This window comes from Eulemur rufifrons, chromosome 8, assembly GCF_041146395.1.
Source record: "Eulemur rufifrons isolate Redbay chromosome 8, OSU_ERuf_1, whole genome shotgun sequence".
NCBI lineage: Eukaryota > Metazoa > Chordata > Mammalia > Primates > Lemuridae > Eulemur > Eulemur rufifrons.
In genome coordinates, this window is record NC_090990.1 from 125,737,118 (window position 1) to 125,749,893 (window position 12,776).

Below are 12,776 nucleotides of genomic sequence, written 5' to 3' on the forward strand. Positions count from 1 at the left end.
TATAAAACCATCCTCACATAGCCATCTAATCTTTGACAAAGCAGACAAAACGTACTCTGGGGAAAAGAATCCTTATTCAATAAATGGTGCTGGGAAAACTGGATAGCCACATGTAGAAGACTGAAACAGGATCCGCACCTCTCACCTCTCACAAAAATCAACTCGTGGTGGAAAACAGACTTAAACCTAAAGCATGAAACTATAAGAATTCTAGAAGAAATGTAGGAAAACTCTTATAGACATTGGCCTAAGGAAAGAATTCATGAAGACCCCAAATGCAATCACAGCAACATCAAAATAAATAAATGGGACCTGAACAAATTAAAAAGCTTCTGCACAGCCAGGGAAACTATCACGAGAGCAAACAGACAACCTACAGAGTGGGAGAAAATATTCGCATGCTACACATCCGATAAAGGGCTGATAACTAGAATCTATATAGATCTCAGGAAAATCAGCAAGGAAAAAAAAATCAAAGAACCCCATTAAAAAGTGGGCAAAGGACATGAACAGAAACTTTTCAAAAGAAGACAGACGAATGGCCAAAACACATCTGAAAAAATGCTCAACATCTCTAATCATCAGGGAAAGGCAAATCAAAACCACAATGAGCTATCACTTAACTCCAGTGAGAATGGCTTTTATCACAATGTTTTTAGATATTTGATAATCATATTTGAATCTAATTGGTTTCCCTTATAATCACATGATTCTGAAGGGGTCCAATAGGCTTCACCCGAATGCCAAAAGGTCAGATACACCCACTGACCACGGAGTCTCCAAGTCTGAAATGCACGAGATACATGACAAACGTAATAAAATGTATGCAAATATAGTAAAAGTTGTACGGATGTTTAATTTGTAGATTGAAGCTGTGGGTGTAGACAAAAGTTTTCTAGAAGCATAGAGATTGTGAGGAGGAGGGCCAAGGACAGAAGCCTGGAGAGCAGAAACTCTTAGGGGGTGAACAGAGAATGAAGCCCACAGGGGAGGGAATTAAAAAGGGACAGAGAATGAAGCCCACAGGGGAGGGAATTAAAAAGGGACGGGGAATTAAGAGAACCAACAGAGTCGTGTTATTGAGACAAAGGGGAAAAAAGTACTGGACAGCTGGAATTTTAAAAAGATAAAGATTAAAAAAGTATCTATTGGCCCGGCGCGGTGGCTCACGCCTGTAATCCTAGCACTCTGGGAGGCCGAGGTGGGTGGATCGCTCGAGGTCAGGAGTTCGAGACCAGCCTGAGCAAGAGCGAGATCCCGTCTCTACTAAAAATAGAAAGAAATTATATGGACAACTAAAATATATATAGAAAAAAAAAATTAGCCAGGCATGGTGGCGCATGCCTGTAGTCCCAGCTACTGGGGAGGCTGAAGCAGGAGGATCGCTTGAGCCCAGGAGTTTGAGGTTGCTGTGAGCGAGGCTGATGCCATGGCACTCACTCTAGCCCGGGGAACAGGGCGAAATTCTGTCTCAAAAAAAAAAAAAAAAAAGTTATCTATGGAATTTTGGTAACTAGGAATTTTTTGGTGACCTTAGAAAGCTCAGAGAATTAATATAGACAGAACAATGCCATGATGGACAGGAAATAAAATAGACTGGCAAATAGACAATAGGTTTTCTAGAAATTTGGTCGGGGGAAAAAAGGGCAGTAGGTAATGGTAGAGACAGGTACACGGTGGTTAAAACTTTTAAATATGAGACGTGTTCATGTTTACACCTGATACCCAGCCTCACAGGCAGCCCTTTCTATGAAAACCCGTGACTATCTAAAGAGCAGCAAGGAAGGAGCGGGCCGTAGCTCCACTCTGCACCCCCATCTATTCCTCCAGACACCTCGTTTTCGTTCTTCTCCTCCCATTCCAGGGCTTTCCTCTCGCTGAAGGCCTGGGCTCTCCCCACAGCATTTTATTATCTCTGACAAAGAGGAACCTACCCAGCACTCTCAGGACTCTGAATACTAATAGATAACAGGTATCGAGTGTCTACTAGGTGCCAGGCACTGTTCTAATCATTTTATGCATTTTAACTCATCTTTCTCATAAAAATGCCGATGGCGTCAAGGAAGAAACAGACTCCCACACCCAAACTTTTTCTTTCAAATGATTACATTAGAAAGTGTAGTACGGCTGGAACATTCCAGACTTCAGTATCACATGAGCACAGTTCAAATTTTGGTTCAGCTATTTAACCTTCTGGGACCATCATATGGTTACTAAATCTGTAAAGTAGTAATAAAAATATCGAATCAGATCCCCAACTACAGTGTTTAGGGCACAGTGAGGCCTTAGTGAAGCCACAGCTCTGGATGTCAACAAACAAAACCACAGCCGTGATAATAACGGAAAAAGAATATTTCAAAGGTAACCAGTTTCATTTTATTACAACTATTTGCAAAGGGCAGAGTACAGACATGAATAGCTACACAAGTTATTTTAACTTTAAATTAATAAAAGTCTACCTTGAATTCTTATCTTATAAACTAGCCACATATGAGAGTATATAAGAACTGACTGAGGCCACATTATTTGGTGCTTCTGATACTTCCACTAGCTTCGACTTAACTATTGTCTTTCCAAACAGAAGATTAAAGGACGACAAGCTATTTACAAAGAGACGTATAATTCGGTTTAATCAGGGTGACACTCTGAACATCTTCCTCTTCAGCTCCGCTGTCTTCTCATCTACCTTAGCACAGCCGTCCTCTCTTGCCTTTTCAATGCCTTCGTGGTATTTCTCCAAAGCAGTTTTCAAGTTTAGAAGTATTTCCTAAGTAGAAAATGAAAGAGTAAAAATTATTCCATGCAACAACCTAAACTAAAAATGAGTTACAAGAATTCCAGTAGTTACATTCGTATTAATATTTTAAAGCCTAAACTCTTATGCACACACATGCATGTGTATGCCTGCTCTGATTAAAAATTCATTCTGCTGAGCTGTACAAACACATCAAAAAAGTCTGCTACTTAGAAAGAACAAAGCAGAGACATGTGACAATGGTTAGGATTCCAAGACATTAAAAATAAACACTTATAATTACCAAAGAAAAATTTTACTTTAGAGCTTTCCATGCTAAACATGGAATAACTGGATTACTATAGATAAACTATAACCACTGTATTCGACCCTAATCATCATTTAAAAGATATGTAAATAGATTTAATAAGTCATCTACAGGACTGAAAAATGTATCTTTGAGTTCTTTTAAAAAATTGGTTTCATAGTTCACAACTTATATGGATGTGCTAAGAATTAAAAAAATGAAAGCAAAACAATTTTTATAGATTAAGAAACGTGTTAACCTGTATACATTTTCTATTTCATACTTACAAATATAATATTAATCCTCCTTTTATTATTCATTTTTCTTAGACAAAACAATTCTCAAGCCATGTACAAGAAACAGTGGTATTGTGCAAGGCTACGGGATCTATTTTGCCATTGAAATAAAACAACCACCCTTTTCCAACAGGGGAGGACAAACAGTAAATGGGTACAATGTTGCCAATTTTAAGCATCTCTCCTATAAAATTTTTCTTAAACCTATGGTTTCATACTATTTATCTAAGTTTAAATTCTAGCATAGAATCTGATTTTCGATAAATTATATAGATTAGAATTTGATCTAGTACGAATTCAGTGTTCCAAAAAAAAGAACACTATTTTCAGTGACTGCCACCTTTGCAAGTCTAACAACTATTACTCCAGATTAAGCGAATGTAAATATATGCTTAAGACTAAATGCTCTCCAAAAATTCAAACGGTTATTAAATCCTAATACAAAAATAGAAGAGTGTGTTTAGATTTCCAAGATCTAAGCAGATATCAAATTACCATTACTATGATAGAATACAAACCATTAGGAAAATAAATCAAAAATTTTTGAAAGCTTTATTTCTTAAATCCTTCAGGAAAAGTGTGAATTAGTTGCTAGCTTGTGTGAATGCCATTTAAAAAAAAAAAATCAGCAGATTCAGCAGCTATAGATCAATTTAACTTCCTAGTTCTATAGGGGTATATGTTTATTCATACTAAAAAGAAAGCTGAATAAATTTGGTAGAAAGATAGTACTTATAAGAAACTATCAAAACTAAGCATGGCTAAATAAAGATATACAATCTGTAAATATCTGAACCAACGGTTTCAGCATACTCAAAAGAACATTCTCCTCCTGAGAACAAACATTCTCTCAAGACGGAGCCAAATTCTGCCCGTAGAGGCTGTAGGGTCAGACTAAAGCCAATTCCATGCACACACACACACACACACACGGGAGCAAACAAACCTTGAAGTCCTGAGCCAGCCCGCACAAGGTGTTTAATGGGGACAGATCCTAACTCTGATAAATGCTATCTATTTTAAAGTTCCCAATTGAGTTCTACATCCAAGTGGAACTTTATGATATTAATCCACAATAATTCATATATAGTAAGTCTTACTGTGATGACTGTATTGAAGTTAAGTATTTTTAAACTCAAAAACTAGTTCCGCACCATCTAATACGATAACCACTAGCCACATGTGACTATTTCAATCTACTGCAATTTAAATTTAACTTAATCAAATGAAATTCAAAATTCAGTTCCCCAGTGGCACTGGCCACACATCAAGGGCTCAACAGCCGCATGTACCCGCCGGCTGCGGGACCCCAGGAAGTTCTGTTGGGCAGGGTTGGTCTAGATACTAATAATTATCCCACTTTTTAAATCAGAGGTATTTAAGATTATACAAAATCTATGGATTTTTATACCCAGTGTAGCCATTTATCACACAAGTATGTGTTAATTAATCAACCAAATATATTATGGAGTACTTTCTATAAGCAGCACTGTAAATAATATAGTAGTACAATGGAAGATGAAATTGTGCCTTCTACCCTCCAGGAACATATAAACATACCAGACTGGATATTGAGTGCTTGAAATATAGCTAGTGCAAAAGAGGAAACATTTTTTATTTTATTTCATTGTAATTAACTTAAATGCAAATGTAAACAGCCACACATTGCTAAGAGCCACCTCTCTGGACAGCACAGACCCAGGTTATTCAGAGGAGACTGACGGTGCTGCAGCACCTGAGAGAGCAGAGGAATCAAAGGCAGGTGCAAGGAGTCGGAGAAAGTTATACGGAGGATACAGTCTCTACTGAACCCTCAATAAGGGAAATGATCATCTTAGATACAAAGTTCCGGAAGTCCAGAGGTGGGTGGACTCGCGCCTGCTCTCTCGGTCACGTGACGCCCACACCTCACAGACGCACGGGCCGCCTGTTGAAACACTGCCCCAACGAACAGACTGGAAAAACAGTTCCTGCTTTAAACAAGAAAGGACTGTATCGAGGGCAATATTTTAGCAGGATAAATTTGGTATTGTCCAAATCTACTTAGTACTCCGTGTGGATTTGATACAGAAGAATCTGAAATCAAGGAAGAAATTCAGCAAGTGCCGCTGCCATCGATGAGCATTACCTAATCATGTGAGAGACGTACGAACAGAAAGGGGCCGTTACGAACAGTGTCACCGAGTAAAATAAAATCATGACATTAACTTGCTGATTGTCTAGATAGCAGGATCATCTAAAGCAAGTCCAAAATGTCAATTCTTTATGATAGAAAATGACGATGCCGTTAAGAAGCAGAAGAAACTGAGAGAAAGAGAGGCAGGAAAAGAGAGAAAGGGAGGGAGGACAGACACAGAAAGACGTTGGATATAATCTTACATATGTTATTTTTGTCGTGTGTGGCCAGAACAGGAGACAGATTTTTGAAAGTTACCCAAATAAAGGTAATAATTGAAACTAGAAGAGATAAATTATGTCTGGGAAAGAATAGTTAATGAAAAAAGGAATAGGATCACTAGAATTCAACAGAATTTGTGCAAAGAACAATTTGGCAATCTTAACATATCCTTGTTTCCTTTTCATAGTGGATGATTATAAAGTAAACTAAGGAGACTTCTCTGACAAAAAGTACCTTGATTTCAACAAAATATTTAGAGACCTTCCCATGCTACTGGGGAACAAACAGGTATCACAATGTAGACAGGTAACGGTAGTTTAGAATAACTTATCAAGTTGAACAGTTGTACCTAAAGTTGTGATCACTAGTTCTACACCACTTTGAATAACAATACAAGGCAGCAAAGGGCCTTGTTCTACTCAGCATTTTTATCTTGGAGACAAAGGCACGTGATTAAATGTGCAGTGACGCTGAACAAGGAGAAACAGCTGATGTGCATGATGGAATGACAGATTTAAACTGACCTTGATATTTCTGAAATCTAGGTTGAAAGAAATAAAATGAAATGGTAAAACCCTGAATTAAAAGCAAGAGTTGCACTAAAATACAGTGAACAAGTCCTACCTTGGCAGGACCGTATGTGACAAAGACAGGGGTCCTTGAACTAATCACAAGCTCGGTGAGTCGAGGGCGAGACGCTGACGCCCCAACTCCAGCCCGGCGTTAGGCTTCACTAAGCACCGGGCTTGGGGCTGGTCACGCCACCATGTTAGGAGACTGCGTTTAGTATCAGGTTCTACATTTTAAACAGAATAAAGATAAGTAGGAAACAGAGTCGAGAGAACAGTAAACAGGACAGTAACGAGTCTGAAAACCAAGCTCCATGAAGAATGGCTGGAAAAGTGGGTGGGGCCAATTAACCTGAATGAGAGAAGGCTGAAAAGAAACCATGACCATTGTCCTCAAATGTCTGAAAGGTTATTAAGTAAAAGAAGGCATAGACTTTCTCCAGAGAGAAGATCTAGGTTCACTAGAGTACAGAAATAAATATTTTAAACTCAATAAGAAATAGCATTTTACAACCAAAGCTGTCCTAGCAGAACAGCGTGATTGGTCACGAGTGCTACACCATTGAAAACAAGTAAGTAGAAACCATCACCAGATCTCAAAAGCCACAACTGAAATACAGGTTTGCGGACCCCACTGCTGTAGAGTCTAAACCAAGGTATTTGGGTGGGGGTTGTTTATTTTTAAATTCATCGTTGAATTCTAATACCCAGCTGGTTTTAAGAAACACCATGCCAGATGACCTTTCCATTTGACAAACATTTCAGGAAAGCACACTACTTGTAAGGCACCATCCCAGGCATGGTTGACACACGCTAAGGTTAACAGTACATGACTGCCACTGTCAAGAAACATAAAATGTGACCGGCAAGAGACACATGCACAAAACTAACAGTAATATAAGGTGAGCGTGGTTATCTTTTATGACTGATAAACAAAGGGATCTGAAATTTGAGTTAGTAACTAGTTACTAATTCGTTAGTAACTGGTTCATTAACTACCCAGACTTGTGATACTATATAAATATTTATCGATTTGATTTGGTTAAGAAGCAGGATTAAATATCTCCCAAGGTCTCTGTAATCCCCATTCTGCATAGGGCCAAAGACCGAATCGTGGTGAATATTCAGTTAAGGGGCGGGAAAAAGAAAAGTAGTTGTACAGAAAGAAAAGAGAAAAAAAGCAGGATAGACAGTGCACTAGGCAGACCATGAAAGGAGAATCACAACCATTTTATTTTCTTTTTACTTTCTTTTTCCTTCTTCCTTTCCTTCCTCCAGTTCTTTCTTCTTTCCTTCCTCTTAAAGTAGCCTTGAGATGATGCTCACATGGACAAGTGCCACAGCATAATCTTTCAGGGGGATAGAAAGTCCCCGAGAACAGGTAAGGGCATTGTCTTCTGTGGCTCTTTTAGTATTGGGAATTTTTGCAGACTGGGTGTGGATGGTGGGAAGTAGTGACAGCAAGTGTTGAAATATTTATCAGGTATCGGGGATTTCAGAAACCTGAATCGAAGGTGTCAAGCGCAGGCAAGATGAAGAATATTGAGAAAAGAAAAAAAGGCCAAGGGATTTTGCATCATAAAGAGCTATTTTTAATGACTTTTGGTAGAGCAGTTTAGACGATTGTTCTAGTAGAACAATCTTGACGATATGAATCAAACTTCAAAAGTTCCGGAGAGAATGGAGATATGATAAATGTATCAGGAACAGACAACTTGTTAGAGACACTGGCAGTTAAAAGAAGGAGAGAAACGGGTAAACATTTTATGTTTGACACAGGACTGGCACTTCGAAAGGTAAAACTGTACAAGACAACATGCCTGTTCTCATTGCACTTAAGACTGTTTATGAAGTTATAAAATAAATGTACTCGAAACAAGCAAAGAATAAACATAGTAAATAATAGTAGGTAACTGTGATAAAGGTATCATTAAAAGTCCTATGACACATGGGACCAAGCTAAGCTGTTTTGTTTCAGTTAACACCTCCAATATATTTAACACTGATGTTAAAAAATATTTTTGAGATCCTTTTATCAGGAAAAAAAAAAATGGAGAAACTTTTTAGAGGAAATTACTTAAAATCACTATCCAAGTTCATTTACCTAAAAAATTCAGAATCTTTATGGAACAACTACTCTTACTGCAAAGAACAACATTCTGTTATGTGTTGTCAGGAAAAAAAGGCAAGAAAGAAAAAAAGGTATGGAGAAAAAACATACACAGATTATACAAGGGTAATAGGAAAGGTGCTATACATGAAAATAAAAGTAAAGGACCTGTGTGGTCAATTTCTAATCCAGAAACGGACAGAATCTTCATGATGAGGGTGACAATTCACACTTTAAACCCAGGAGATGACCTGACGTCGATTCTTACGGACACACACCCACCTGGGACTTCAGCTTCTCCCGCTCAGCAGCATCCTTTAGTTGCTGGATTCCAAATTTAACTTTTTGGATTTCTTGATTAATTGTGGTGACTCGCTCATAGACAGCATCTCTTTTTTCTTGAACTTTATTGCAATCCCTAAAGGAAAAGAGACAGCTAACACAGAATCCTCTTAAGCATCCAAAAAGGCAAACACTTAATTCTAATTTTGATTCCAAAGTGATCCTGTGTCAGTCAGGATTTATTTAACACACCACGTCTAAAACTCTTCTCGAGATAGAAAAGCACACAAACAAAAGCCCCGAAGCCTGGTGCTAGACTCACGTCGTGGCATACAGTGAGCTTTTTCGCCCAAAAGCTATTTTAAAAACTGGAGATTTTAAGTGACATTTCCCTAGTTGTACACACTTAGGTACTGTTGGTGGGATTACAAATTAATGCAACTTTTCTGCCAGGCAGTTTGACGACAAATACAGAAGCCTCAGGCTCTGCCCTTTTTCTTCATCTGCTTAAGGAAGTGCGAAGGAAACAGACGATTGATCTCTACTGATCATCTTTTAGGACTGAGAGAATGATGTCACAAACGTATCTGGGACAGGTATTCTAAACACACATTCTTAGAACTGATGGGGAGAAGACCCTACCAACGAAATACTCCAACACGCTGGTAAAAAACATGTTTAGCAAAGTATTAGTTCTTACCTGAATAAAAAATAAAGACTTTTTCTCAGTGAAAGCTATAACTCTACAGCCCAGCTAGACCGTAAGACGGACCGGCTGACTCATTCTAACGCACCTCTAGACCACAGTCTCCAAAGTGCACTGGCACGAGCAGTAGCACCAGAACCCTCGTGCAGAATGATACAAAGGAACTGGAATTGTGTATCTAGGAAAAAAAAAAACCTAGTAGCTCAAACATCTCTAAACCTAGATCTCGCAGTATAAGTTTCATAACTAACCCATCTGCCTTAGTCACCTAAATGTGACTAAATAAAACTATTTAAAACCTTTTTGAAAATATAGTAGTTTTGGAATCCTGGGGGGAGAATGCTTTAACTTTTCCTAACTACTTTCTAACACACTAAGATGGATAGTAACTCCATACTCGATTAGTGTGCGTTTGTATTGCTTAACGTCCTCATGCTTCTTGTTTATCTTGAACTGTGTCGTGGCAAGTTTTTCCTTCTTCACAATCATCAGTCTTTTGAATGAATTTTCTTCAGTCTTCAGTTTTTTCAGTTCTGACTCATCACTCTCAATTTGGTCCTCCAAGTTCAGGCTCTGCATTTTACAGGAAATATTTAAAGTCAGTAAACCAATGAGGATTTACAAACAAATTGGAAGAGTATTTTCTAGGATGAGCTGTAATAAACCCTAATTTTAAAATGAGATAAAACCACCTAGCCCCTGCAAGCACAGGTGAAGTCGCAGACTGAACAACGGAGACAACAGGAAGGCACTGGGGGTGCTGAGGGAAAGCACGGCGGCCGGGGAGGCATTTCCATCGCGTCCTCCTGTCGGTAGAGATCGCGACAGAGAGACGTCAGCAGATCAGCCAAGAGACTAGAGTGAGGAGGTTAGTGGGGCAGGGTCCGGGCCAAGGCAGGAGAAGGGAAGAGAAGAGGGAAGACCCTAGCAACAACTGAAAGCAGAGCTCAGTCTTTTGGGGCGACTCTTGACGGTAGATGAGGGGATTATGTAGTCAGGAAGGAATACCTCAGGCCATCTCAACTTCTCAACCGTAGGGTTCTCTCAGAAAAGGAAATCATTGCTCGAATGTAGTGTTAGTTAGAACCCGGGGACTTCAGACTAAGAAACGCAAATGCCATTAGCTCTCACTCTTCAGGGCAGAGACCTTGCCGTAAACTTCAAATCTCTTTATAGGCCCTAGGTACAGTGTTGGACACCGAGTTGAGATTTTATGCTTTCTGATTATGAGATCATTTCCAACTGTTAGAACAAGTGTAAAATTCTATTACAGCAGCCCCTTCATCCATGAGTTCCCTTTCCATGGTTTCAGTTACCCGAGGCCAACCATGGTCTGACAACATTAAATGGAAAATTTCAGAAATAAAAACTTTGTAAGTTTTAAATTGCAAGCTGTTCTGAGCAGCATGGTGAAATCTCGCAGTGTCCTGCTCTGTCCCACCATGGGTGTGCGTCGTCCCTCTGTCCAGCGTATCCGTGCTGTGCACATCACCTGCCCTGTCTTTAGTCATCAGCGTCCAGCCACAGACACCGGAGTGGCTGGTGAGCCGGGACCACCTGAAGCAGCTGACCCTCCTCCTGACATATGGTCACAAGGTCAATGGTAGCCTAACGACTTGTCACAATGCCTACACCATTCACCTCACTTCATCTCAGCATGTCGGTATTTTATCATCTCCTATCATCAAAACAAGGGTGAGTGAGTACAGTACACTAAGATGGATTGAGAGAGAACAGTACATTGTTACAATGGTTCTCTTTTATTAATACTTATTGCTGCTAATCTCTTACTGTGCCCGATTTGTAAATTAAACTTTATCATACGTATGCATGTATATGAAAAAACAAAGCATATACAGGGTTCAGTGCTATCCACGGTTTCAGGCATCCACTGGATACACCTTGCAACGTATCCCCTCTGCTCTGGATAAGAAAGGACTACTGTACCATTTTCCAGAATGTACGTGGCAATGTACTGTGTTAGTCAATTCACAATTCATTGTATCCGAAGGTTAAACATGGGTTCTTGCTACTGCCAGGTTTAAAAAGAAAAGTGTCTTATTTCCCAGCATTCATTGCCACATCTATTATACCGTAGAATGATCCTGCTTTTCTTTAGGAAAATAGTAGCAAAAACTGAAAACAAAATCCAGGGAACTATCGTAAGCTATTACATAATAAAGACATGAAAAGTGCACACAATACAAACCTCCTTTAGGACGCTGGTTAATTTCTCCCTGTTATCCGAGAGGTCCTGTATTTTCTTCTGGTACAGCTGCACCTCCAGCTGGCACGCGGGCAGGCAGTCCACCGAGTCCCCATAGATCTCGTACTTCTCCATCACCTCTTGCTTTGAAAGAAAAAAAAATACAGACCACAGTTTGATACTCTCCTTTATGAAGCTGTAGTAATGTCAACTTGTTTGCTCTTAAATAATTTCTGCATTTAATATTGAAAGCTTAAGAGTAGAAAACAATCAAGTTTCTAGGTCAGTAACGAAGCTCTACTATTGACATGTGTCTGAGCACATGTAATTATGTTTCTTAATTGCCAAATATCCCCGAACAAAGGAAAACTGCCATAATTTTACTAAATCCCTCACTGAAGTACACTCCAAAGGTTATTCATTATGATATTAAAAGTATTCATTCTGCTAATACTCAAACCATTTCTGATTACTCCTGGGCAATGAGATTACCCATTTATAATCTTCCTATTCATTTGTATAATAACTGTTATTATAGCTAATTCTTTTAAAAAGATTAACTCCTCTTCTAAAATTACAAAATGAACATATATTTACCACAACTGCTGTAACAATACAAAGATTTCTTTCCTTTTCCCTACCAGCCTACCCCTTGTCCTAACTTAGCAACCAGTTGGAGTTTGTCTTTAGTGAAATGCCTAATCATATTATTGCTCATTTTTCTGTTATCTTTTTCTTACTAATATGTAAATGCTCTTTGCATATTGGGGATATAATCCCTTTACCTGTCATATTCGCTGTAAATATGTGCTACGAAATCTACTTTTCTCCATAGTTTTGGGGTTTTGAATCTTAATTTTCAAAATCTATCCTAGTCCAAGATTATATAAATAAATGTTCTCCTAAAATTTCTAACACTGCTAATTTTTTAAATTTAAATTTATAATCCACATAAAATTTATTTTTGTGAAGGGTGCAAGGCACGGGCCCAACTCTCTTTTCTTCTAGATGAATAGCTGACTGAGCCAGAACTGTTTTCTAAATAAAGCATCCTTTTCCCATAAATACTCAGATCAATTTCTGAGTTATCATTTCTGTTCTGGTGACATTTGTCCATTTTTGTGTGATAATCTTAATTTCTAGGAATAACTTTGATAACAAATTCAGA

At 38.7% G+C, this 12,776-nt stretch overlaps 1 protein-coding gene across 2 annotated transcripts in view; it reads right to left on the reverse strand.

The window, feature by feature from the left end:
• Window positions 1-2,337: 2,337 nt before the first annotated feature.
• Window positions 2,338-12,776, reverse strand: part of NUF2 (NUF2 component of NDC80 kinetochore complex) — a 33,608-nt gene continuing 23,169 nt past the window's right edge. For both annotated transcript variants that reach the window (XM_069479120.1, XM_069479121.1), the window contains exons 11-14: window positions 11,612-11,752; window positions 9,800-9,975; window positions 8,697-8,832; window positions 2,338-2,767 (exon numbers count right to left, since the gene is read on the reverse strand). In XM_069479120.1, the coding sequence (XP_069335221.1) occupies window positions 2,633-2,767; window positions 8,697-8,832; window positions 9,800-9,975; window positions 11,612-11,752 (588 nt within the window). In that variant the 3' untranslated portion in view covers window positions 2,338-2,632. The remainder of the gene's footprint in view (window positions 2,768-8,696; window positions 8,833-9,799; window positions 9,976-11,611; window positions 11,753-12,776) is intronic.